Here is a 27,162-nt window from a genome sequence, read left to right on the forward strand (position 1 = left end):
ACCATAACTTGAAATGCCATAAGTTGAAATACCATAACTAGAAATGCCATAAGTTGAAATACCACAACTTGAAATGCTCTAAGTTGAAACACCGTAACTTGAAATGCCACACATTGAAACACCATAACTTGAAATGCCATAAGTTGAAATGCCATAACTTGAAATGCCATAAGTTGAAATGCCATAACCTGAAATATCATACTTGAAATGCCATAAGTAAAAACACCATGACTTGAAATGTCATACGTTGAAACACCCTAACTTGAAATGCCATAAGTTGAAATGCCATAACTTGAAATACCATAACTTGAAATGCCATAAGTTAAAACGCTGTAACACGGGACCGCCCCTATTGTAATATAGTCAAAGCAAGTTTTGCGTACCTGCAGCAGTTTCCAGCGTGTGTTGAGATCATCGATGCGTTCCAAATTGCTCGCCGACAGCTGGAGCTCAGGTGGACCGAAAGTGGACGCCAACTGGTTCATGTGCGTAACGTCCTCCTGAATCGGAGCAATCTCTTCCTGGAACTCCTGTATCCCATACACACACGCCCAAATAACAGTAAGTTGGATATTTCAAGGCAACACCTGCCAATCCTACCTTGACTCTTTCAATGTGCTCTGGCAGCGAGTCGATGAGAAGGTCCCCGACCGGCTCCCAGGCCTCCTTCACCATCTCCGCCTGCCTCAGCTGACCATCCACAAGGTCCTGCGTCTCCTGGAGCTCCATCAGCCGCTTCAGAGCCGCCTCCAACCTCCTCAGCCAAACAGCAGAGTCGTCGTTGAGCCTCTCCCAGCTGGTCATCACGTCGTCCGCTTCCTTGCGCAGGATCCGCCCGACATTCTGGGCACGCTCCTCTGGGCTGATGTCTGAGGAAGGAGCAGGGATCTTATAGATACTGTATACATTGAGAGTACACTCAACCTGGAGAACCCAAGTGTTGTCTCAAATGTTGTTGTGCACTTACTTGAAATGACAATAGCAATATTTTTGCTATTTTTCTCCTTTTTAACTGTGATTTTGAAGGACATTTTGACCTTTTCAAGTGAAACTGTGCTTCTCGGTGTGAACACACTTGCACTCCAAAGACTTAAGTCTAAATACTATGGAAGTCAGTGAATTGAGACACAATTGAATCGAATTGAGTATCAGTAAAATCCTGATCAAAGTTTTAAGATCTAAAAAATCGAGTAGTTTTCCACATGGCACAGTCTTTTTTTATGTAACAATGAGCCTCAGGTTGTGCAGGGGCGTGAAACCGAAGATGTGTATTAATAAGCAAAGCTTATTAAATCTTTTCAATCATCATTTGTTCACTTCCTGCTTTCCTAATATAGTTTTATATATATATATATATATATATATTAATTATTATTTTGTTATTTTTTATTATTATTATTTTTTATCATGTACCAAGGTACGAGGTGATATGACCATAGTATGACCAAGTATCGATGACATTTTTAGCTAATTGGTTATTTTTAGCCTTATGCATTATTTTAGCTGTTTGAAGATGAACTATATCAGCAAGTTGAAGTATTTGTGATTTTAGAAATAAGGAGTTAGTATGTTCTCTGTAGGCGGCATTATGAATTACCCTTACTGACCTTTTTTGCAGTACATTTAGTGAGTGAAGATTGCTTTTATAGTTATTAGCCCATATTTCCACACAATAAGTAAGATATGGTAGAACCAGAGAGCAATAAAGAGTGTGGAGTGATTTCTGATTGAGAACAAATTTTGCTTTGTTAAAATCTAAATCTAAAATGAGGACATTGGCAGATGGATGGCAATGGAAGTCCACTACGGAAGCTGTGATTTTAAACTTTTGATAAGCTGATGAACATCAACGGCCTTCTCTTTCATGCTTGTCTGCAATAAATCCCACTCGCATTTCTTTTTTCTGCATTTTGAAGCTCGACTTAGAATCTCCTTAAGATCCCACAGAGAAAAATGTAAATTCTTGCAATTTTGCAACTGGTCTTAAAATGTAGATCAGGAGTGTACATGCGCTTGTGCTGTATGTGTACGGCCAAACAGGTTCACTATCTCTACTGAAACCTAACAAAATGTCACACACAAAGAGGTTTTCTCAAGGCTTTGTCTCCTCGGTTATTGGCAGCTGGATACCTGCCTTTGTCTCCTTGCACTTTGTCTCGTGGCTCGTAAAACTTGAGCAGTAATCAGGCTGTTGCCATGGCGCCAGAGAGAGGGTTTGTTAACCTCTATGTGTGGCCATTGCCATGTGAAAGCCAGGGCCCCGCAGTTAATACATGAAAAAGCCGCTTTTAGCCGTGGAGGATGGTGGTTGTCACAATGGCTTCTAAAGTTGCACACGGATGGATGGATGGATGGATGGATGGATGGACAGTTTGTGGGACCCAAATGATAGAAGCTGTTATTTGCTACGGAGGTCCGATAATATCAGTCTTTCATATCTTGTACAACCTGGGAATTACTGAACAAATGCTGAAAATGGTCCTATCTCCTAAAGCAGTGATTCCCAAAGTGTGGGCCGCGGCCCCCTGGCGGGTCGTGGTGGTACTGCAGGTGGGCCATGAGAGGTCATTATTTTTATTTTTTATTTTTATATATTTTTTTTTATTTTTATTGTAAAATATTTATTGCATAATTTTAAAAGTATATTTCTAGGCCTAAGTAATAACATATTGAGTGTTATTGACATGTCACAATATTTTAGGAACCTTATACAGTTTATGTATTTAATTCTGTCTTATGTATACACCACAGATTAAAAGTTTGGGCTTCCTTTATCCCTTTCTTTCATTTCAATCCCGAATCTTAATAATAATAATAATATATTATTATAATATATAATAATAATAATAATATATTATTATTATTAATGATGATAATTATTAAATATAAAAATATATAAATATAAACTAAAAATTATGAATTTCAATCCTGAATAATAATAATATATTATTATTATATTATTATTATAACTAATGATAATTAAATATAAAATATCTAAATATATATATTTTAATTATTATTACTATTACTATTATATTCTTATTAATAAAAATATAAAATATTTATAAAAAATATAAATATAACAATTACAGTGAAGAAAATAAGTATTTGAACACCCTGCTATTTTGCTATTTCTCCCACTTAGAAATCATGGAGGGGTCTGAAATTTTCATCGTAGGTGCATGTCCACTGTGAGAGAGATAAACTAAAAAGAAAAATCCAGAAATCACAATGCATGATTTTTTAACAATTTATTTGTGTGATACAGCTGCTAATAAGTATTTGAACACCTGAGAAAATGAATGTTAATATTTGGTACAGTAGCCTTTGTTTGCTATTACAGAGGTCAAACGTTTCCTGTAGTTTTTCACCAGGTTTGCACACACTGCAGGAGGGATCTTGGCCCACTCCTCCACACAGATCTTCTCTAGATCAGTCAGGTTTCTGGGCTGTCGCTGAGAAACACGGAGTTTGAGCTCCCTCCAAAGATTTTCGATTGGGTTCAGGTCTGGAGACTGGCTGGGCCATGCTAGAACCTTGATATGCTTCTTACGGAGCCACTCCTTGGTTTTCCTGGCTGTGTGCTTCGGGTCGTTGTCGTGTTGGAAGACCCAGCCACGACCCATCTTCAATGCTCTGACAGAGGGAAGGAGGTTGTTCCCCAAAATCTCACAATACACGGCCCCAGTCATCCTCTCTTTAATGCAGTGCACTCGTCCTGTCCCATGTGCAGAAAAACACCCCCAAAGCATGATGCTACCACCCCCATGCTTCACAGTAGGGATGGTGTTCTTCGGATTGTACTCTTCATTCTTCTTCCTCCAAACACGCTTATTGGAATTATGACCAAAAAGTTCTATTTTGGTCTCATCTGACCATAAAACTTTCTCCCATGACTCCTCTGTATCATCCAAATGGTCATATGCAAACTTAAGACGGGCCTTGACATGTGCTGGTTTAAGCAGGGGAACCTTTCGTGCCATGCATGATTTCACATCATGACGTCTTAGTGTATTACCTACAGTAACCTTGGAAACGGTGGTCCCAGCTCTTTTCAGGTCATTGACCAAGTCCTGTCGTGTAGTTCTGGGCTGATTCCTCACCTTTCTTAGAATCATTGCGACCCCACGAGGTGATATCTTGCATGGGGCTCCACTCCGATTGAGATTGACCGTCATGTTTAGCTTCTTCCATTTTCTAATGATAGCTCCAACAGTGGACCTTTTTTCACCAAGCTGCTTGGTAATTGCTCCGTAGCCCTTTCCAGCCTTGTGGAGGTGTACAATTTTGTCTCTGGTGTCTTTGGACAGCTCTTTGGTCTTCGCCATGTTACAAGTTAAAGTCTTACTGATTGTATGGGGTGGACAGGTGTCTTTATGCAGCTAACGACCTCAAACAGGTGCATCTGATTCAGGATGATACATGGAGTGCAGGTGGACTTCTAATGGGCAGACTAACAGGTCTTTCAGGGTCAGAATTCTAGATGATACACAGGTGTTCAAATACTTATTTGCAGCTGTATCACACAAATAAATTGTTAAAAAATCATGCATTGTGATTTCTGGATTTTTCTTTTTAGTTTATCTCTCTCACAGTGGACATGCACCTACGATGAAAATTTCAGACCCCTCCATGATTTCTAAGTGGGAGAAATAGCAAAATAGCAGGGTGTTCAAATACTTATTTTCTTCACTGTATAAAAAATACTAATTATTATCATTATTAATAATAATATTGCATTATTATTTTGTTTTTTTATTATTATTAAGTTAAGTGCTCTGAGAACGCAGCATTTCATCTTTGTACTGTTTATAGGACAAAGTTAGGCAGCAGACATTTTTTAGATTTTCAAGTGGGCCCTGAGTTGGTAAAGTTTGGGAACCCCTGTCCTAAAATATTCTTTAAAAAAATTCCTGGATCCAGACTGTGATCCGGATCACCCCCAAAATTGTATCAGTTCTTCCATATCCCACTTCCAGCAATTCCTGAAAATTTCATCCGAATCCATTCAGAACTTTCAGAACACAAACAAACAGATAAACGTAAAAACATCATCTTGGCTCTTAGTTTTAGATTTGAACTATATTGTCGTCTATTGACATAAATTGTCAATTTTGTGTCAATGGAAAACGTTTGGACATTTCACTGCGTTTCATCATACAAAGCAATAAGTGTGACAAATACTACATTTCCAGTGGGAGAGTGGGAATGGGGAAAATGTGTTTATGAATGCATACTGTGGCTGAGCACCCCATAATGACAGATGAGTGATTTTTGCTAATTTATGAAGAATAAAAACAACTTAACTACTGACATTTACATAAGTATTCACAGCATCTGCCGTGAAGCTGAAATTGAGCTCAGGTGCAATCCTGTTTCCGTTTGATCATCCTTGAGATGTTTGGACGTATTCATTGGGAGATCACACTCATATTCAAATAGAGAACAAAGATACAGAGGTTTCTAAAGTGTGGCCCAGACGCCATTTGTAGCCCACAGCTGTTTATTTATTGGCCCTCGCTGGAAATATTTTTGAGAGCGCTGTCTTATGTAAAAGGATGCCGACTTAAATGTGTTCCGCAGTATTGATCGGTTAGGATCGGTTCACAGCAGAGTGTGAAGCGGCCGGGATGAGAATCAGCAAGTCCATGGTTCTCGCCTGGAAAAGGGTGGAGTGCCATTTCCGGGTCGGGGATGAGATCCTGCCCCGAGTGGAGGGTTTTAAGTACCTCAGGGTCATGGAATTGGTATGGCATCTGCAGTGATGCGGACTCTACATCGCTCCCTTGTGGTGAAGAGAGAGCGAAGCCGAAAGGCAAAGCTCCCAATTTACCAGTCGATCTACGTTCCTACCCTCTCGTATGGTCATCAGCTTTGAATAATGACCGAAAGGACACAATCGCGGGTACAAGCGGACAAATTTAGTTTTCTCCGCAGAGTGGCCGGACTCTCTCTAAGGCAGGGGTCTTAAACTCAATTTACCTGGGGGCCACTGGAGCTAGGGTCTGGGCGAGGCTGGGCCGCATCAGGTTTTCCCCCCCAAAAAAACAACGCATTTATTAAAAACTGAAAAATGAATAAACTTTGCTTTGGTTCCGATTTTCTACAAGAAAAGCTCTGATAAAACATTCCACTGTTCTCAAATATCTTAATTTTATTTTTCTACACAAAATAAGATCAAGAATAAAGAAAATTAATCAATCAGTAATAAATAAATATAATAATAATAAAACGGCAAATAATTAAAAATTAAGAAACCACATATGGTTGGTGGGTAGACAAATGATTTTTTTCTGATTAAAATGAACAAAGCATTATTAGAGCCCTGTAGACATGACAAACACGACTATAGTCACATTTATACTCTTTTTATTTACAACATATTGCGCAACTGCAGGGTCTTGAGACACATGCTAACTCGCAAACTAGAGAGCTAGCGAACTAAACGGTAGCCTCTAAGTTATTTCCTTTAAACTTAAAAAGCCAAAAACTTACCACTTCCACACGGATAGGGAGGATAACTATTAACAGTTATTTAACCTTTAACATGAACATTAATCAAACGTAATAATTTTTTCTGGGTACATGATACCATACAGCATCCATATCAAACTTGCATGGGCCGCACTAACATTAAACTTTCATATCAAGGCGGGGGCTTCAAACTAGTGTCCTGCAGGCCACATTTGACCTGCGGGCCGCGTGTTTGAGACCCTTGCTCTAAGGTGAGAAGCACTGTCATCTGGGAGAGACTCGGTGTCGAACCGCTAAGAGGAGCCAGATGAGGTGGTTTGGGTTAGGATGCTTCCTGGACGCCTCCCTGAGGAGGTGTACAAGGGTTGTCCAACCGGTAGAAGACCTCGGGGAAGACCAGGAGACTACTATGTCTCCCAACTATCCTGGGAACAGCTGTAGGCCGGTAGGATTTAAACGAAGTGGCTGGGGAGAGGGAAGTCTGGGCCTCAGCCTCGGATAAATGGTAGAAGATGGATGTGTTGAGCAAAGTCACTTTTCAATAAATTTAAAAACATTAATCAAACTTTTTCCATGTTGTCATTATGGGGTGTTGTGTGTAGAATTTCAAGGACAAAAATTAATTTATTCCAATTTGAAATAAGGCTCGAATGTAATTTCGCAATATCTCTCAAAGCAGTGTCACATCAGGAAAGCACTTTTTATTTTTTTTTTCCTGCTTAATGATTTTTCTTCCAAGTCCAATGGGCTGAAAGGTGTCTGGGTGTTTGATGGGTTTTACCTCGCTGCTCAGACATCGGAGGCTCTCGGGGCAATTCGGAGAGGAAGACTCCGACATCATCAAGTGCTTTGGTCACAAGCGGTTCTTTGGCTCTAACGTCCCGTCTGAAGCCCTGTGACAAGACATGCAAGCGCTTGATGCCTGGTCATGTTCATTTAGTACGTTGTCAAACGGCTTTCTGTGAGGAAAATTGAAAGTGAAAGATGAAACTCAATCATTTTGCTCATTTGGCAGAAAATTGTGCATAAAATGTTTTTTTTAATTGAAGCTGCGGCACGACACTTTCCATTTACTCGCGCCTTTGATTTGCAACGTGAGGGCTGCTTATGATGATGAAACCCACAAACATTGCGTGTTGGGATGAAAGTCTGGGGGGTTTGAGCAAGGCATAGTTTCTCAGAAGCAGCACGCTTATTATAATTTATTTAGGTACGGTACATACTTTATTTATTTTATTTTTTACAAAATCAAGGCCTGCTTCATAGGCTTTTTATAACAATTTTGCCAACAGAACAGACGGTAAAATGCATTTTACGTCCAAATCAGTCAATGTTTGCATTAGAAAATAAAAGACATTTTCCGGCAAAATAAGGGAAAATTAAAGGCTCTTGACCCCCCATGTAACTCAAGGCAGTAAACATTGACTTGTGACTAATTCACGAAATGAGTGACTCCCTGACTTTGCCTCCAAAATAGACATGTCATGAGATACATGTACATGAGACATGTGCCTTGGCTGGTAGAGTATAAGTCGCACAAGGCCAAAAATGCATAATTAGGTAAAAAAAAAAAACATACATAAGTCGCACTGGAGTATAAGTCGCATTTTTTAGGGTAATTTATTTTACAAACTACCATGTTTTCTGGACTATAAATCGCTCTGAGTACAAGTCGCACAAGGCTAAAAATGCATAATTAGGTGAAAAAAAACATACATAAGTCACATTTTTTGCGGGTAATTTATTTTACAAACTACCGTATTTTCTGGACTATTAGTCGCTCCAGAGTATAAGACGCACAGGCCAAAAATGCATAATGAGGTAGTAATTTATTTTCCAAACTACCGTATTTTCTGGACTATAAGTCGCTAATGCCAAAAATGCATAATTAGGTAAAAAAAAACATACATAAGTCGCACTGGAGTATAAGTCGCATATTTGCGGGTAATTTATTTTACAAACTACTGTATATTCTGGACTATAAGTCGCTCCAGAGTATAAGTCGCATAAGGCCAAAAATGCATCATTAGGTAGAAAAAAACATACATAAGTCACGCTGGAGTATAAGTCGCATTTTTTAGGGTAATTTATTTTACAAACTACCATGTTTTCTGGACTATAAATCGCTCTGAGTATAAGTCGCACAAGGCTAAAAATGCATAATTAGTGGGAAAAAAACATACATAAGTCGCATTTTTTGTGGGTAATTTATTTTACAAACTACCATATTTTCTGGACTATTAGACACTCCAGAGTATAAAACGCACAGGCCAAAAATGCATAATGAGGTAGTAATTTATTTTACAAACTACCGTATTTTCTGGACTATAAGTCGCTAATGCCAAAAATGCATAATTAGGTAAAAAAAAACATACATAAGTCGCACTGCAGTAGAAGTCGCATTTTTTGCGGGTAATTTATTTTCTAAACTACTTGACCAAAACAGACATTACGTCCTCTTGGAAGGCAAGTTCTAACAATAAAAGAATAGAGAACAGGCTGAATAGGTGTAAGATATGCTAACACAATGGTTATTCAGCTACACAAAAAATAAACATGAACACAAAAGGTGTCCAGTGTTTATGGAACATAAACACTTTTTTCATTTATAAGTCGCTCTGGAGTATAAGTCGCAGGAACAGCCAACCTAGGAAAAAAAGTGTGACTTATAGTCCGGAAAATACGGTCGTTATGTTTTGACCTTTTGTGATTAGCGTTTTTGCTGTCCATTTGTTAAACTTCGTGCCTCCCCATCTTGGGTTCCGGACCAGCTCATTAGTTCATGACATATAACCAGCCCCCCCAGCATGCTTGGAATTATGTAATAGGACAAAACTTAACATTCATTCATTTTCTACCGCTTATCCTCACGAAAGTCATGGGAGGTGCTGGAGCCTATCCCAGCTGTCTTCGAGTGAGAGGCAGGGTACACCCTGGACTGGTGGCCAGCCAATCACAGGGCACATATAGACAAACAACCATTCACACTCACATTCATACCTATGGACAATTTGGAGTCGCCAATTAACCTAGCATGTTTTTGGAATGTGGGAGGAAACCGGAGTACCCGGAGAAAACCCACGAATGCACGGGGAGAACATGCAAACTCCACACAGAGATGGCCGAGGGTGGCATTGAACTCAGATCTCCTAATCACTCGACCGCCGTGCAGCCCTGTACTAAGCACTTAATAAATACACTGGACACTGGGTATTTTGTGCTCTCTAATTTTGACATCTGTCCCAAAAATCTTACAACCACTCGGGATCGTCCCAAGATGGCGACTATTGCCGATGGTTAGTGTCCATTTTAGCTCTTGAGTGCAACATTCGGGTGCTGACAGCACACTGCGTTTTGCCGTACTCGTCAGTGTGACGGCACTAACAAGTCTAAGTATAGAAGTTTTGCCATTTGAGACTGAACCCGTGTCATCCTACCCTGTGGGTGTCTAACTGGGTCTGGACGGCGGGGACATCGCCCCCTACAGGTGGCTCCTGCTCAAGCTGCTGCGCTTTCAGCCTCAGCCAGTTCAGCAGCTCCTGCAGCGACATGTGCAGCCTCTTCCAAGGTGCCATCTCGGAGTCCAAGTAAGCCCTTCGGAGCCCAAACAGACATTCGGTCTATTCCAAGCCAGGACATCAAAGATACCTTTGGAAGTTTGTCCTCCCCCACCTCATGTTGAGAGTCTTGCTGCGCAGATCATTCCAGCGCTGGCTCATGTTGTTGAGACGTCTGTGGAGGAGGGCGGCGTCCTCAGAGTCCCCCATTGATGTTAGAATCCTCTGGCCATGATCATCCAGGGAATGATACAGCTCCGTGTGGCCGTCCACCTCTGCCTCCAGGTCCTGACAACACACAAGGCAGTGAGTCGGCCGCCATCTTTGAGGGTTGACAGTGCAGCCGTAGATGGTTGTATCATTTTGTAGCATTACTGTAGCCTAATTTATCATTTTTACATGTTCACCAATAATAGTTTTTTTTTGTTTTTTGTGGAGTTTTCATTCTTTCTGGTTTTTCAATGTACAACAGCGTCGCGTGTTGGCCTAGCTGTGTTTGGCTGTGGAAGCACAGACTTCAACCATCTATCCGCTACAGAAGTAGCTTGGAGAAGCCCTTTTCTAGATGGCTAATAAATGGTAATGGTAATGGTTTAATTTCATTTGAACATGCATCAGATTACAATTGAGTGCATCCCATAATCAGTTCACAGTTCCACATGTCCAAAAGGAGTAGGAAGAAGCAAAGCTTATTAAATCCTACCCCTCCATCTGGTACTTTTACAATCAGTAACTGTTACATTTGTTCACTTCCTGCTTTCATAATATAGTTTAAGTTTTTTTTTTTTATAATTTTTTTGTATTTTTTGTGTTGCGAGTGAACAATGGCAATTGAAGACCTGGACCTGAATAATATATAATAATACTTCACTTTTAGTGCAAATGTTTGCAACTACTACTGACTACTTAAAACTGTTTATTTGCACATCAGTTCTTTCTTCCTTGCCCTATGAAAAGTTGGCATGTCTTCCACCGGTTGGTCCAGTTATTTCCCTGCCATCCAGCTTGGCTCGCTGCTTTTTCCTCGTCTTTTTCATGTTTTTTTTTCTGTTACATCGTTACCACATTGTACCACTTATGCTCCTGTGCCACAGCATCAGTGTAAGCAAAGTTTAGCCGTCTAGCTGAGCTAGTCTTGTCGGACACATGTGACAACTCACTTGTAACATTCACATCGAGCGACATTCAGGGGCGGACTGATCAAAAATCGACTGATTGATAACCATTTGGTTCTGATTGATCTCTCAGATTCAAAATTGCTTGTTTTTTCCCACCCATAGACATATTTTCATGTTGTTTACACCTCTAAATGCTGTCTACACAAGCATAACCTATCCTACCCAACCTAAAAGTGAGCGTAGACATTCAGTGCTGTTCACTGATATACGTATGCAATATTGTAGGACAACAAAACACACGAGTGAGTCATGTGTCCCAATACTTCTGCTGACATGAAAAATGGGCGTGTTTGACCCAAATGTTTTCTGTCTACAGCAAAAAAAATAAAGGAATTAACCTCACCGCTCCAATACTTTGGGAGGGCACAAGGACACTTCTTTCTATTAGTCATTTTCATGACTTTTATTATTCACACTTATTCAAAATAACAAAAAAATCAAACCATGACTGGGTAGCATACTTTGTTTCTTTTTCATTCCAACTTGTGCACCAATTTCAGTTTTTAAAAAGCAATAAAGATTGCATTCCTGTCTGGATAAAGGACCAATGCAAGCAAACTGTACATTTTTCATCAGAGCCACAGAAAAGGGGTCTCCACCGCAAAGAGGTGCAAGCTGTTAATAGAAAGTACGAAGACTTTTGGAAGCAAAAGAGAAGAGTTTTACTGCCTTTGCCGACCTGGACCCGGTAGACCTTTCTCCGCAGCATCCAGGAAGAAAAGTCAGGAGGCCCGCATGTAAACAGGAACGAGCTGTACCGTCTTATGTGTCTTGTCGTTCCGGAAGATTAGCTCTCATCGTGAAACAATGCCATCTGTTGAGACGTATATGTGTGTGTGTGTGTGTGTGTGTGTGTGAGTGAGATGTGGACAGGAAGGGAAGCGAAATGAAGGAAGACTTAAACAGCGAGACGGAGAGCCAGAAGAGGATGATGCGACAACTTGAAAGGATGCCTCTAACTACGAGTACTCCTTTTCCAATTAAATGTTATCTGCCTGCAGTGCTGGAGCATGCGTGCGTGCGTGTGTGCGTGCATGCGTGTGTGCGAGTGTGTGCTCCCGGGACACGAGGCTGTGCTGCAATCCGCCGTTCTAATTGGGCACAGAAGACCGTCTCGGCGGTGCATACAAGTGTGACAAGCATATGTGGAAAAGCATACATTTGAAAACAACTTCATATATATATAGTATATCATACAGTGTGTGTGTGTGTGTGTGTGTGTCGTCCGATTGTGACGTTCCACCAGAATGTGTGTGGGTCAAAAGTCAAAATGTGTTCAGTGCGGAACAGAGGCTTCACTTTAACACCCACATATCAGTGGGTTCTTTCTTTTCTGCATGTGATCCCTAAGCGGCCAATCAGATCTCCCCATGGTGCCATGTCAGCATTCCTGTCATGCCAAGTCAGGGCAGCGAGTCAAGACTTGGAGATGGAACCAAAATGGACATGTTTGAGTTGAAAGTGTCCCTGACAGGATTCATTAACTTTGCTTAAGTATGTTATAGATTGTTTGTCATTTTGTTCTACATTGTTCAGTTTTTGAAAGCAAAACATAAATTAGCAAAAAAATAAACAAACAAGCTGGCAGCTTGGTCTCATTTCTGGAAGGGACATCATCGTTGTGACACGTCTTAGCTAAAGCCGAGTAAACAAAGGCTTCTCAAGGGAGATGGTCGACATTGTGTTGCTGCTGGATGTTCATAGAACCCCACTGGACGGAGCAGAATGAGACAAAGATGGCCGCCCAACTCGACTTCTGTTATTTGCAGTGATCATTTCACTGATGACTGCTTGGAAGGAACACCTTTGCAAAAAGCATTTGGCTTGAAAGTACTGTATGAACTTATTTATTATATTTGGATTTGATTTTTTTGGCAGTACAATGCTACAGCTACTGATGTAAAAATGAGCTATTTTTGTTCATAAAAAACAAATGTACCTTTAGTTGTACCAGGCATTGCAATGGATCAAGATTGGTAGGGAGGGCATAATGGTGACATTAGCTAATTTGCATAATTAGCTATGATGCATGTGCATGAAGTTGTAATGGACGCTTTGGAAAGCAAAAAGTGACTAAAATTGCTTCTCTGTGATTTTTTTTAAATGTCACCAACAAGTCGCCTGTAAGTGCTTTTAGACGGGGGAGGGGGTCCACAGCAGCACCTGCATTGGGTCTCTGTTATTGATAATATTTTTTGGTCATGATTTTTGTCACTGCGTTTCTTGAAGGCATCACGGTTAGGTTATGTTAAGACGCAAAAGCTTACCGTGTTTTTTAACCACATCTTTTTGAAAGCTTCTCCCTGTAAGTCTCTTCCTTAGCTTTGTTGCTAGTCGTTAATATGTTGATATGAGATGTTAAAGGGCCGGGTTACACATGCAGTCCAATTATAATGTATTCATGAGCGAGGACTAACAGGTAGCGCCAAATTTATCTGGTTTTTGTCTGCTGTTCCTTCCTCAGGCTGCAGAAAGAACCAGTTACCAGAGTCCCACCTTCCACTGTGCCAGAAGATTCCTGGCCGCCTCGGGCTTCTCGGTCAGCCTCTCCTTGTTGGTGGCGTCTATTAGAACATTACACGTCGTCTCGGCCTCTGTCAGCCAGTTGAGGAACTTGTCCAGGTCTAGGTAGAACTGCTGCAGCAACTTCAGGGCCGCTTCCAGTGCTGCCTCTCTGTCTGAAACACTGGATCACAAACGCATCACAGTCATTTCCGTCAAACAAAAATGGACTGCATATTGATCCCTGAGGTACACCACTTTTGCATTTTCAACAAAGTTGTGTTTGCTTGTTAACATGGTGTGACTGCATAAAAAACCAAAAAAAAAACAGCACGCACCGCTTGTTGACGTGTGTCCAGACAGCCACCATGTTGTCGTTAACCTGGGTCACTTTATGCGTGTCGTCATCGGCGTAACGTGTCAGAAGTTTATCGGCCAACGCATTGGTCTCATCCACTTGACCCTGCCACTGCCGAAGGTCGCTGGCGAAGTGCTGAGAGGCAAGCAAAGTAAGGAAAGATGATAAACGCCACACAGATGGGAGGTGGTTGAGCTTTGAATTCAGCACACCTTGAGCTCAGCGTTCTGTCTCGTGAGAGCATCCACGGTATAGGTGACCTCCTGCCAGGACTCCAGCCTCTCGCTGGCCCGCTTGATGAGAACATCCACCCTCTGCTTGGAGTCCAGCCACTCGGTGGAGTCCTGCAGCATGCTATGCAGATGCTTGCTTCTTCCCAACACTTTGGCCTGAGAATCCTCCCAGTGGGTCTGAAGGCGGTCAACTAAACGTTTCATGGAGCGTTAGCTGCTATGCGTTCTCGTCCCGACCAACTTTTTGAGATTATTTATTATAATAATAAATATTTAGTACTTATATAACCAGTGTGTTTGTGAGAGACTTACTGCGCTCAGTGATAGCGTTGCGTGTGTCCTGGTTGCTGGTTTTGTTTTTTAGGTTCTGGGCCGCAGTGACCTGTCTGTCCAGAAGAGGGCGCCGCTGATCCAGCTCCTGCAAAGATGCCTGAACCCATGAAAAATGACATGTGATTTGTGTTCATTTCTTAGCTATCATTATCTTTCACATTTCATTGGGAATCTCCCAAAATTTCCCAAAGTTAGGATTTTACGTTTATCATCCTACTTTTGCAAGGTGCTGATGTTAGCATACTCACACTACTGAGATTTAGCACTTAGCACAAGCATGCAAATTACTAGCATTAACGATTAAATTTCGCTGGGAATTAAAATATGTGATAAGATATGTGATATGTAATAAGTTATGATTTTCATGTACATTGTGCTTTTTCTTGATGCTAGCTTTACCATTTTAGCAAGAGATGTTCCCATGCTATCACAATGTAGCCAGACAGGTTGCTGGGGTGGTTAATGTTAGCATGCTACCCACTAGCATTATTAGCATTGATATTTCTTTGTGAATCTCCCAAATATTAAAATATGTGGAAGTTAGGACTTGTATGTACATTTTGCTTTTCTTAATGTCAGATGCTAGCTTTAGCATTTTAGCACTTTGTATATCACATTGGGATTTAGCACATCTACAACTGTCTATTGAAGCAAGAGATGTTCCCATGCTATCACAATGCAGCCAGACATGTTGCTGGGGTGGTAAATGTTAGCATGCTACCCACTAGCATTATTAGCATTAATATTTCTTTGTGAATCTCCCAAATATTAAAATATGTGGAAGTAAGGGCTTTTATGTACATTGTGCTTTCCTTAATGCTAAGTGCTAGCTCTAGCATCTTACCATGTTTGCATATCACATTGAGATTTAGCACGTCTACAACTGTCTATTGAAGCAAGATATGTTCCCATGTTATCACAATGTAGTCAGAGAAGTTGCTGGGGTGGTAAATGTTAGCATGCTACACACTAGCATTATTAGCATTGATATTTCTTTGTTAATCTCCCAAATATTAAAATATGTGGAAGTTAGGACTTTTATGTACATTTTGCTTTTCTTCATGTCAGATGCTAGCTTTAGCATTTCAGCATTTTGCATATCACATTGAGATTTAGCACGTCTACAACTGTCTATTGAAGCAAGAGATGTTCCCATGTTATCACAATGTAGCCAGACAGGTTGCTGGGGTGGTAAATGTTAGCATGCTACACACTAGCATTATTAGCATTGATATTTCTTTGTTAATCTGCCAAATATTAAAATATGTGGAAGTTAGGGCTTTTATGTACATTGTGCTTTTCTTAATGCTAGGTGCTAGCTTTAGCATTTTAGCGGTTTGCATATCACATTGAGATTTAGCACCTCTAAAACTGTCTATTAAAAAAATAAATAAATAAAAAATAAAACTGTCTATTGAAGCAAGAGATGTTCCCATGTTATCACAACGTAGCCAAACAGGTTGCTGGGGTGGTAAATGTTAGCAAGCTACACACTAGCATTATTAGCATTAATATTTCTTTGTGAATCTCCCAAATATTAAAATATGTGGAAGTCAGGGCTTTTATGTACATTGTGCTTTTCTTAATGCTAGGTGCTAGCTTTAGCATTTTGTATACAATATTGAGATTTAGCACTTTGGCAACTGTCTATTGAAAAAAGAGATGTTCTCGTGTTATCAAAATGTACACTGTTAATCTAGCATGCTAGCTACTAGAATTGTTAGCATTTACATTTATTTGGCAATCTCCCATAATTACAACAGGTAAAAATGAGGACTTTACACACATAGTACATTTCTCGCTAGGTGCTAGCTGTAGCACATTAGTAACCGCCTACTGAAACAAGACATCCTGGGTACATTTTGACATTTTTCATAACCAAGGCAGCACCGACATGCAGTCACCTTAAGCTGGTCAATGTTGTCATTGATGTCGTCCAGGTCGGCCACCACCACTCGCTTGTTCTGCACCATGTTGTCCAGCATGGTCAGCCAGTCCGTGAGCTCTGCCCAAGACTTGTTGAACTGTGCCAGGGCTGCAGACTCAGCCTGGGAACTACCGGTCAACATTTCATCTGCAACACACATACTGTCAATGTTGCAATGTTAAAAAATAACTACTTTGTACTGTATTTGTAAGATACAGTACGGGTATGGTCAAGTTTTTACAACCCAGGAAATTTTACCACTTGACTTGAATGACTTACTGGCTTTCTTGGCCACGAGCAGGTTTTTCCTCTCCTGATGCTGCCGTAACAGCTCCATGATGACCGTCCAGTCTTCTCTCATCTTCATGTACTTCACCTGTCCCAGACAAACACACGTTATGGCCTGCCGAGGTCCTCTCAAATGTGGTTCAGTCAAGGATCTGGCTGCCGGTTCCTCTATATTCATGGATCATCTTACATTATGGTAATGGTAATGGTTTTATTCCATTTGAACATGCATTAGATTATTCTTATTGGGAGTGCATCCCATAATCAGTTCCCAGTTCCACATGTCCAAAAGGAGTAGGAAGAAGCAAAGCTTATTAAATCCTACCCCTCCATCTGGTACTTTTACAATCAGTAACTGTTACATTTGTTCACTTCCTGCTTTCCTGATATAATTCCTAATTTTTAATTTAATTTAATTTAATTTAATTTAATTTACCATAGTAAGTGTCAACATAGTGATATATATAGCACATCATGACTGGTTCAAGACTCTTCATCCTTGTATTTAGCAAACATCAACTGCCTGGTAGACCTTACAAGGTCCAGGTTTACTCAATCCATTCCATAGTTTGATACCACATACTGAAATGCTATGCTAACGCTAACGTAGTCCGAGCATATAAGTGTTTCAAATGTAGTTCTTCCCTGAGATCATATTTCTCCTCTCTTGTAGAGAAGTATTGGATGACATTTTTAGCTAATTGGTTATTTTTAGCCTTATGCATTATTTTAGCTGTTTGAAGATGAACTATATCAGCAAGTTGAAGTATTTGTGATTTTAGAAATAAGGAGTTAGTATGTTCTCTGTAGGCGGCATTATGAATTATCCTTACCGACCTTTTTTGCAGTACATTTAGCGAGTGAAGATGGCTTTTACAGTTATTAGCCCATATTTCCACACAATAAGTAAGATATGGTAGAACCAGAGAGCAATAAAGAGTGTGGAGTGATTTCTGATTGAGAACAAATTTTGCTTTGTTCAATATTGAAATATTTCTGGCCACCTTATGTTGTATATTTGTAATATGAGGTTTACAGATCATATTTTTATCTATGGTGATCCCCAGAAATGTATTTCAATGTCTACACCGTGTATTTGTATTTGCTGGTACGTGTCCTTTCTGCTGTTACCATTATCATTCATTAGTGATGAGTACTTAAACATTGCAAAGGTTATCCAAGTCGTGTGTCAAAAATAGACATTTTTATGAGAGTATCAATTAGTAATGGATCGAATGCATATAAAATACGCATGTTGGGTTTGATTGGCGCACCTTCTCTGACTGACTCGGAGGAACGTCTTTGTAGAGTTGATCCGCTCGCTCAAGAACCGACTCAACTTCAGGTTGCTTGACTTGCACTTCCTCGATGAGCTGCCACAGCAAAGGCAAATAGGTCAACACGTGTGTGTGTGTGTGTTTGTGTGTGTGTTTGTGTGTATGCATCTTACACTTTGCGGGGGCTCTTCTGGACTGTGCTCCAGCTGGGTTCTGGTTCTGGACACCCAGCCTGACAGACTGTCCAAGTGACACTGAAGCCCCTCCAGTTCCCGCAGTAGACTCTCGATCTCCAGCAGACGTTCAGGCAGAGTCTTGGACACCTAAGTGATAATCTCAGTGTCGATTACACCTGGAACGCATGAACTGAATTCTCATGAGAATTCCCAGAATTCACCTTCTCCCAGCGGGTATTGATGATTCTGATGTCTTTTTGTTTGTCGGCAGGAACCTGTCGGTGTCGTATGTTCAGGTCTTCCACCGCCGCTTTCTTGCCGGGAAGTTCTTCCACACACGCCTGACAAGAAGCTCATGTATGTCAAAGAAGACAAGAACTGAAGCATCGAATCCTCATCATCATGCACATTATTGTAGTTCCTGGTTTATCTCCCAGGCTGATGACTGGTGGCAAAACAAGGAGGTAGGTGGACATAATCTGCAAAGCTAAGTCACAGGACTTAGCCACCACTCGGTCCAGTGAGTCCAGTTCTGGGTGGATTTCGGTGATGAGAAACGAAGCTCTGCTCTTGGGGCTCCCAATAACTAAGTTAAGAGTTTGGCTTCTCAAAATAGTAATACATCTACATGACAGAGACACTTTGAGTTGAACTGCAAGTGCACAACTTAGTTGAAAATGCAAAAGTGGTGTACCTCAGGGATTAATGTGCAGTCCATTTTTGTTTGGCGGAAATGACTTTGAAATGTTGTAAAGGCGTCCTCGAAAAAAAAAATCGCAATTGGCTCTGCTTTAATTCTCTGATGTCGTATTCATGCGTGATGTCGGCTGTAAATTGTTATGTCTGTTAGCTAGACTTGCTAATCTGTTTGTGCTCAACTGCTGTTTTTTGCGGCTGTGTTACAAATAAAAGCTTGCTTGAAGCAAGAGGAATTTTTCCTTCCTTCCTGAAGAGCTAAAAGCTGTATTTCCCTCTGACATGTATGATTTTTTAAATATTTTTTTCATATTTTTTGTTGTAAATGTACGACTTTATTCTCATTCTCACTTTCTCTTAATTTTTTTTCCAACAGTTTTCTCATAAATTTACTTTTTTATAGCAAATTTACAACTATTTTAATTTTTTTTAATTACCGTATTTTCCAGACTATAAGTCGCACTTTTTTTCATAGGTTGGCTGTTCCTGCCACTTATACTCCAGAGCGACTTATAAATGAAAAAAAGTGTTTATGTTCCATAAACACTGGACACCTTTTGTGTTCATGTTTATTTTTTGTGTAGCTGAATAACCATTGTGTTAGCATACGTATCTTACACCTATTCAGCCTGTTCTCTATTCTTTTATTGTTAGAACTTGCCTTCCAAGAGGACGTAATGTCTGTTTTGGTCAAGTAGTTTGGAAAATAAATTACCTGCAAAAAATGCGACTTATACTCTAGTATGTTTTTTTTCTACCTAATTATGCATTTTTGGCATTGTGCGAGTTATATTCCGGAGCGACTTGTAGTCTAGAAAATACGGTATTTAGTTTTATGTGGCCCTAATACATAGTACATGTACACACACACACACACACAAATATAAACAGTACATTCTCCTGTATGGTAAATGGAATCGTGCAGTGCGGGTAACATGCTGTGATGTTGACAATACCTGCACTTTGCCCAAAGTGTCTCTCAGGTGTTGAGGCTCGGCGGGTTGCAGAGGGATGGCCAGGACGCTATCGGCTTTGTTCAGCCAGCCCAGCATCGAACCCACAGTCTCCTGCAGCTGTGCTGCTGTCGCGTGCTGCTCCGCTGACCTTCAGGGCAGGATGAGTGGTATGTGTTTATGTAAACAAATGACAGCATGTGAATTAAAAGCACCAAAAAGAAGGCAGGAGACATTTGTAAAATATGTAAAATGTAATTTCAAGGATTAAAATGAATGACTTTAAAGCAGATTCCACCCACAAATGACATAAAAATGCCCATTTTTGATGTTTGACACAAGTCTTGCACCTCCCCCTTTAAAGCTGCCTGCTATCTTGATGTTGACGATATCCTCTGATTTTGAATCAACAATAAGAGTGACTGTTGATTTTTTTTTTTGGATGGGGCGACCCAGAACACCCACCCTCAGGAACGATACACAGAGCAGCCCGGCCAGAGGCTACAGGGGGCAACAGTGGGACAGGGGACAGCCACCCCTAAGGCCAGGCCAGTTGCAACACCCCACGGGCCCAAAACCACCCGCAAAGGACCCCCCCGCACCAGGACAGCAGGTCCAGTCCCACCCCACTGACAACAATGCCATCCCCACCCAGCCCCTGCCCGAACCCACCTTCTCTTGCGCTCGTTGAGCTGCTGGCAGACGTGAGCCCAGCGAGCGGTTAGGAACTGAAGCTGCGCTCGAAGGCGGGAGGCATCGTCTGGGGTACTCATTTGGCTGATGTCCTCGCTTGTGGAGGTCACACGGTTCAACACCACTTCCTGTATCGGGATGGCTTCTGTCAGGTCCTACAAAAGCAGACACAAATGGTTAAAATAAATCATTTCTTGAATGTTTACTTTGAGCTTTTTCCATGAATAACACATCTCATTCACCCTAAGGCGGTAATCCATGTTAAATATTAGTACAGGTTTTTGTCAAGCGTACAATTACAATTGAATGCATCCCATAATCAGTTCCCAGTTCCACATGTCCAAAAGGAGTAGGAAGAAGCAAAGCTTATTAAATCCTACCCCTCCATCTGGTACTTTTACAATCAGTAATTGTTACATTTGTTCACTTCCTGCTTTTCCTAATATAATATTTTTTTTTATTTAATTTAATTTAATTTAATTTTTGTCACATACCGAAGTAGGAGGTGATATGAGCATCCAATGACATAATCGGTACCATAGTAAGTGTCAATATAGTGATATATATAGCACATCATGACTGGTTCAAGACTCTTCATCCTTGTATTTGGCAAACATCAACTGCTTGTATTGTTTCTTGAATTGGCTCATCGTTGTGCATTGTTTGATTTCCTTACTCAATCCATTCCATAGTTTGATTCCACATACTGAAATGCTATGCTAACGCTAACGTAGTCCTAGCATATAAGTGTTTCAAATGTAGTTCTTCCCTGAGATCATATTTCTCCTCTCTTGTAGAGAAGTATTGGATGACATTTTTAGCTAATTGGTTATTTTTAGCCTTATGCATTATTTTAGCTGTTTGAAGATTAACTATATCAGCAAGTGGAAGTATTTGTGATTTTAGAAATAAGAAGTTAGTATGTTCTCTGTAGGCGGCATTATGAATTATCCTTACTGACCTTTTTTGCAGTACATTTAGTGAGTGAAGATGGCTTTTATAGTTATTGTAACAATAGTTATAATAGTAACAATAATAATAATCGATTGTAACAATGGTTACAATAGTCGTCAAAATTGGAGGAGAATGTCAACATCAGCCAGGAGGAGGTTTTGGGGGGGGCGGGGGGGCAAGCCGTGTGTTCGAAATAGACATTTTTAAGGGCGTATCAATTACTTGCGGATTTACTAGGGATGTACTGTATGAAGACCTAGATACTAAAGTTTTTTCTTCTGTGTTGGGAAGTTGGACATTGAGATGCCGATCAATGTATTCCAACCTGTGTGCTACCTGTGTTTCAGGTAGCACTTAGCAGATGGTCTCTTATGCATCCCTGCTGGTGCTAAAAAAAAAGAGGAAGTTGATCACAGTCGCGCACTAAGTGATCTGAGCATGTGTGACACAGTTTCTTTTGATCCTTGCAGGGCGTCATGAAAAATCAATAGGGTTCCTGCTCCGGCATTGAACAGCAATCTGTCAGACCTTGAAGCCGGGTCAAAATTGTGTCGAACAGATTGTGGACTGGAAAAATCAAGTCCTGCGTCTTAAATGGAATACTTCCCTTTGTACTTTTCATGAAGTATACTGTACCGGTAGTCATACATAGTCAATACATGGTATTGCATTTCCTTGCATGCGTGTATCCTATCCTTTGCATAGCTTGAGACTAGAGCAGGGGTGGGCAAACTACGGCCCGGGGCCCACCAAGTGTTTGAATCCGGCCCACCAGTTGCTTTCTAAGTATTTCAACTCTTTTTTTTGTAGTATTTCAACTTTTAACATACAAATTAGTAAAAAAAAAAACAAAAAAATGTAAAATTAAATTACATAGTTTGATATGGTCTGATGGGCTGCACGGCGGTCAAGTGATTAGCGTGCAGACCTCACAGCTAGGAGACCCGAGTTCAATCCCACCCTCGGCCATCTCTGTGTGGAGTTTGCATGTTCTCCCTGTGCATGCGTGGGTTTTCCCTGGGTACTCCGGTTTCCTCCCACATTCCAAAAACATGCTAGGTTAATTGGCCACTCCAAATTGTCCATAGGTATGAATGTGAGTGTGAATGGTTGTTTGTCTATATGTGCCCTGTGATTGGTCTTTTAGCTTTTTTTGTTATAGGCACCAGCATACATACGGTATTTTTAGCGTATTTACTTGCGTCCATATTTTTATCAAAATATTCATGTTTTCATTCAATATTTTACACTAACAGATCTGCTACTTTTGTTGCATGTTCTTAGCAACAATGACAATAAAGCTTTTGGACAAAATTTTGTGAGTTGCTTACTTTGCACTGAACAGGAAGTGCCTATGCAGGTTTTAAAGCTGCGTAACTCGATAGTCGTTAAGTTGCGGTTGTGGTTTCATGCTTGCGGCTCACATTTTATGTCGACCAAAATGTTTGAACATGCATGCATCGGGACCCCCCCTCGGCACCCCACCCCAGGCATTTTGGACACCCCTGGCCTAGAAGCTGTGAGCATCAGAGAACGTTATTGGATACTTGATGCTAGGTTAATTGGCGACTCCAAATGAATGTGAGTGTGAATGGTTGTTTGTCTATATGTGCCCTGTGATTGGCTGGCCACCAGTCCAGGGTGTACTAGGCCTCTCACCCAAAGACAGCTGGGATAGGCTCCAGCACCCCCTCGACCCTTGTGAGGATAAGCGGTAGAAAATGAATGAATGAATGAATATTTGGGGGGGCTTAAGAACATTTTTTGGGGGGGGGGGTCATTCCCCCTAAAATAGGCCTAATGACGCCACTGATGGGAGCTAGACAAAAGGGTTCTTTTGGTCTGAATGTGGTCTGATGTTTAAAGTGCTCCTGACATGAGAACGTAGTATAACACTTTTACTGATAAAATTAGACAAATAATTCAAAGAAAATTATAAGCATAAAAATAGTGTGTGTGTGTTAAATGTATGTTCTGGCCCCCAGGACAATTTTGTTAACTCTAATCCCCCCCACCCCCGAGTCAAAATATTTGCCTACCCGTGGACTAGATTCTGTCCTATCAGGTCGTTGAGGACATACAGTGCACTGAGGGTGGCTGCACTCAAAATAGTGACTGTGCAAGTTTTGGACTTGAGCTGTCCTATCGAGTGTTTGAGCATGAACGCATAACAATAATAACCAACTGCAGTACTTTGCTCAATGATGACACGCTTCAGTGCATGTCAGAATTCTATGTACTGTAGTCTTCTTCAGACAACATATATTCTTCTTAAAGAGTCCCAATAATTCTCCAGAATACATCATAACCCCCCCTGAAACCTTGTATTGGATATCAATTAAAAGCAACGCTTATTTCTACTACTAAATGCGTGTGTGTGTGTTACCCTGAGGTGCTGCTTTTGTGCTGCTTGTTCGCTCGCGGCCATCTTGAGGGCATCCTCTGCTTCATGAAGCCACTCCTCAAGTGCCCTCTGATCCGAAACAAACTTCTGCCACTTGGAGTTGCAGCCCTGCCAGCGCCTTCAAGTGCACACGGACATAATTCAGCGTTATTACTCGTGCTCACGAGTAGCAGCATTTGCCACGCCCGATCTAGCTTACATCAGCCGGTCCTTATGCAGCTTGTTGAGTTTATCCCAGTTGGCTCGGAGGAGGGCAGCGCTCTCCTGGATCCGCTGCGCTTCCAGAGGTCGTGTGCCGGACGCCGCATCCTGCCTACGGGCCAAAGCTGCCTCCACTGGAGCTCGCAGTTTGTCGATACTCACTTTGACTTCCTGTGTGTAGTCATGTGTGTAGTCAAGGTCATGCCATTTGGGCACTTTCGGTTCAGTCGGGCTTTTAGACCCAAAGCTGCAAAACCAGGTTTAGTACCGACCTTCAAGCAGTTCTCTTGTTGAGGTAGGTTGTAATACGCAGCTGGCCAGTATTCCGGAGAATTCAGCTTGAAGTCCGCCTCTGACACGGAACGTAACAGTGCTTGTAGCTCTGCAAGGTAGTCCTACACACACACACACACACACAATGGAACAATTTTAATAAATATAATGAGTGTTTATTCACACAGAACAAAAAACTGATAAAAAAACTAATCCGGGACACACTTCCAAGTATTTTGAAATGATCTAAGCAATTCTCTCTTGATTTGGGAATTCCCAGACAGTTTCTTGCCGCGCCCACAGCGTCTAGACCACTCATTCCTATTTTTTACCTTGATCACGCCAATCAAAATAGTGAAAGCTGAGAGAGCTGTAACGCATGACCATTGACAGACAGCATGCAAATACTGGCGGTCTGCGCTCCCATAAATTATTACTACACAAAAAAAATCTAGTTAAGAGCATCGGAAGAACGGTGTGCACTGAGGAAGGACAATGTCACTTTCCTTCTTGTTTGTTAACTTTTTTCCCCTTCACTGTGTCTCCCAAGTGTGAAGCAGAATCTTATGATCGTAGTAGGACAAACTAAAATGAAAAGTAGAGTTAAATTAGACCGAAGGGGGAGTAATCAACATAGGCTGCATCCAAGACGATCGTATGCTGTGACCATAAAATCTTTTTAAAAGTACCTGCTCCTATGAAAGGGACAGTAATAATCAGTCTAGCGGTCTGTCAAAAAAAGGGAAGTTTATACCCACTGAACCCCCCACTGACTGGAGTCATTAAAAAAAAAGCACAACCTTCTCTCCAGAGCTGGCATTGGAAACGCTTGTATCTACTCCTGTTTGAATTCAACTGTCCTTCATGTATGACAGCGTTCATGTATGACTTATGACGGTCGTCATAGGAATGGAACGTAAGACCAACTTATCGTCTCTCGGCGTTCACACTATGTTGTCAACCCCAAAACCTAACCTCTAACCATTTGCCGCTACCCAAGCCTAAACCCGTAACCCCAACCCTAAACTCGATCACAAACCTTAACCTCTAACCCCTAACCTTCTTCTATGAAAGGGACAGTAATAACTAATCAGTGTAGCGGTCTGTCTCTCCCTCCTGAACATCTTTACACCAGAAAAGGGAAATTTATACCCACTGGACCCCCTCAGCTTACTGAAGTCATTAAAAAAAAGCACAACATTCTCTCCAGAGCTGGCATTGGAAACGCTTGTATCTACTTCTGTTTGAATTCAACTGTCCTTCATGTATGACAGCGTTCATGTATGACTTACATGGTCGACATAGAAATGGAGCGTAAGACCAACTTGTCGCCTCTCAGTGTTCACACTATTTTGTCATCAATGATGCTGAACCCCGAAACCTAACCTCTAACCATTTCCCTCTACCCGAGCCTAAACCCGTAACCCCAACCCTAAACTCTATCACAAACCTTAACCTCTAACCCTTAACCTTCTTCTATGAAAGGGACAGTAATAGCTAATCAGTGTAGCGGTCTGTCTCTCCCTCCCGAACAACTTAACACCAAATAAAGGAAGTTTATACCCACGCTAACTGAAGTCATTAAAAAAAAGCACAATATTCTCTCCAGAGCTGGCATTGGAAACGCTTGTATCTACTCCTGTTTGAATTCAACTGTCCTTCATGTATGACAGCGTTCATGTATGACTTATGTCATAGGAATGGAACATAAGACTAACTTATCGCCCCTCAGCGTTCACACTATTTTGTCATCAATGATGCTGAATTGGTCAGGATCAGGGTAAACAAAGTGTTCTTGTGACAGACAGTATTCCTTATATCCATAATAATCAGAAGAGAAACGGGTTAGTAATGATTAATCACTAAGCAGGACTAAGTTGACATTATTGTTATTGGTAGAAAATGTAATATAGATAATGATAGGAGAGGGAAACTCCACATAGGGCATTTATTCTCCAATTTAATCTCCAATGGAGGTCAAGATGTGAAATATATTTACAAGAAAAACTGATTCCATTTGCAAAATATTAGTATTGGTTTGATATCTTGTAACATAGGGCTTTTCTAATGGCACTTGGCAAATGTACTATCAGATATTTAGCATATATTGACATACACTGGACTGGATGTTCCCTTCCCTTCAGTTTCCCTTCCTCTCATCATTCCTCTTCATACTTGGACAGAATGCATAACGACACGGTGGACTACCACTTCCACGGGAGTGTTATTGGCGGAAACACTGCAGCGTCCACATTAGAGTGGTTTTTTTTTTTACGTCATAAAGTCAATGTTGGTTTCTCCGTCACGTCAGACATGCAATCTGTCCAAGCCGTGCATCAGGGCCGGCCCGGCGACGCGTGTGGGTGAGTGCAGATGATTGGATGGAGGGATACATACATTCCCAGTGATGTCAGCAGGCTGCAATGTCATTGGTTGGCATGCGGTGACACAGAACCAGACACAGCAACCCATGAGATTCAAACGTGAGACCTTTTGTCACATGGACACTCAACATGTGGAATGTGTGGTAAAGAAAATCAAAGGAGGTACTATGTACTATTTTCGCTGAGGGAGCGACCAAAGTACTGACTGTACGAACCCCGAACCCTAACCTCTAACCATTTTCCTCTGAGTCTAAACCCGTAACCCTAAACCCTATCGCGAACCTTAACCTCTAACCCCTAA

General features: G+C 41.1%; 1 protein-coding gene across 14 annotated transcripts in view; it reads right to left on the reverse strand.

Moving 5' to 3' along the window:
- The window catches only part of dmd (dystrophin), a 185,484-nt gene that overhangs the window by 41,367 nt on the left and 116,955 nt on the right, over positions 1–27,162 (reverse strand). For 9 of the 14 annotated variants that reach the window (XM_058052498.2, XM_058052496.2, XM_058052502.2 and 6 more), the window contains 20 exons: positions 26,875–26,895; positions 24,477–24,599; positions 24,203–24,375; positions 23,986–24,121; positions 20,625–20,800; positions 19,956–20,103; positions 18,525–18,644; positions 18,301–18,450; positions 18,125–18,223; positions 16,842–16,938; positions 16,540–16,709; positions 14,615–14,732; positions 14,282–14,493; positions 14,050–14,204; positions 13,706–13,895; positions 10,147–10,319; positions 9,912–10,068; positions 7,256–7,367; positions 601–869; positions 384–530 (listed from right to left, as the gene is read on the reverse strand). In XM_058052498.2, coding sequence (XP_057908481.2) covers positions 384–530; positions 601–869; positions 7,256–7,367; positions 9,912–10,068; positions 10,147–10,319; positions 13,706–13,895; positions 14,050–14,204; positions 14,282–14,493; positions 14,615–14,732; positions 16,540–16,709; positions 16,842–16,938; positions 18,125–18,223; positions 18,301–18,450; positions 18,525–18,644; positions 19,956–20,103; positions 20,625–20,800; positions 23,986–24,121; positions 24,203–24,375; positions 24,477–24,599; positions 26,875–26,895 — 2,946 coding nt within the window. The remainder of the gene's footprint in view (positions 1–383; positions 531–600; positions 870–7,255; positions 7,368–9,911; positions 10,069–10,146; positions 10,320–13,705; positions 13,896–14,049; positions 14,205–14,281; positions 14,494–14,614; positions 14,733–16,539; positions 16,710–16,841; positions 16,939–18,124; positions 18,224–18,300; positions 18,451–18,524; positions 18,645–19,955; positions 20,104–20,624; positions 20,801–23,985; positions 24,122–24,202; positions 24,376–24,476; positions 24,600–26,874; positions 26,896–27,162) is intronic. The other 5 variants (XM_058052507.2, XM_058052503.2, XM_058052501.2 and 2 more) reach the window with 1 other exon arrangement.

Source organism: Doryrhamphus excisus, linkage group LG15 (genome assembly GCF_037039965.1).
Source record: "Doryrhamphus excisus strain RoL-2023G ecotype Guam linkage group LG15, RoL_Dexc_Guam_v1.1, whole genome shotgun sequence".
In the NCBI taxonomy this organism is placed as follows: domain Eukaryota; kingdom Metazoa; phylum Chordata; class Actinopteri; order Syngnathiformes; family Syngnathidae; genus Doryrhamphus; species Doryrhamphus excisus.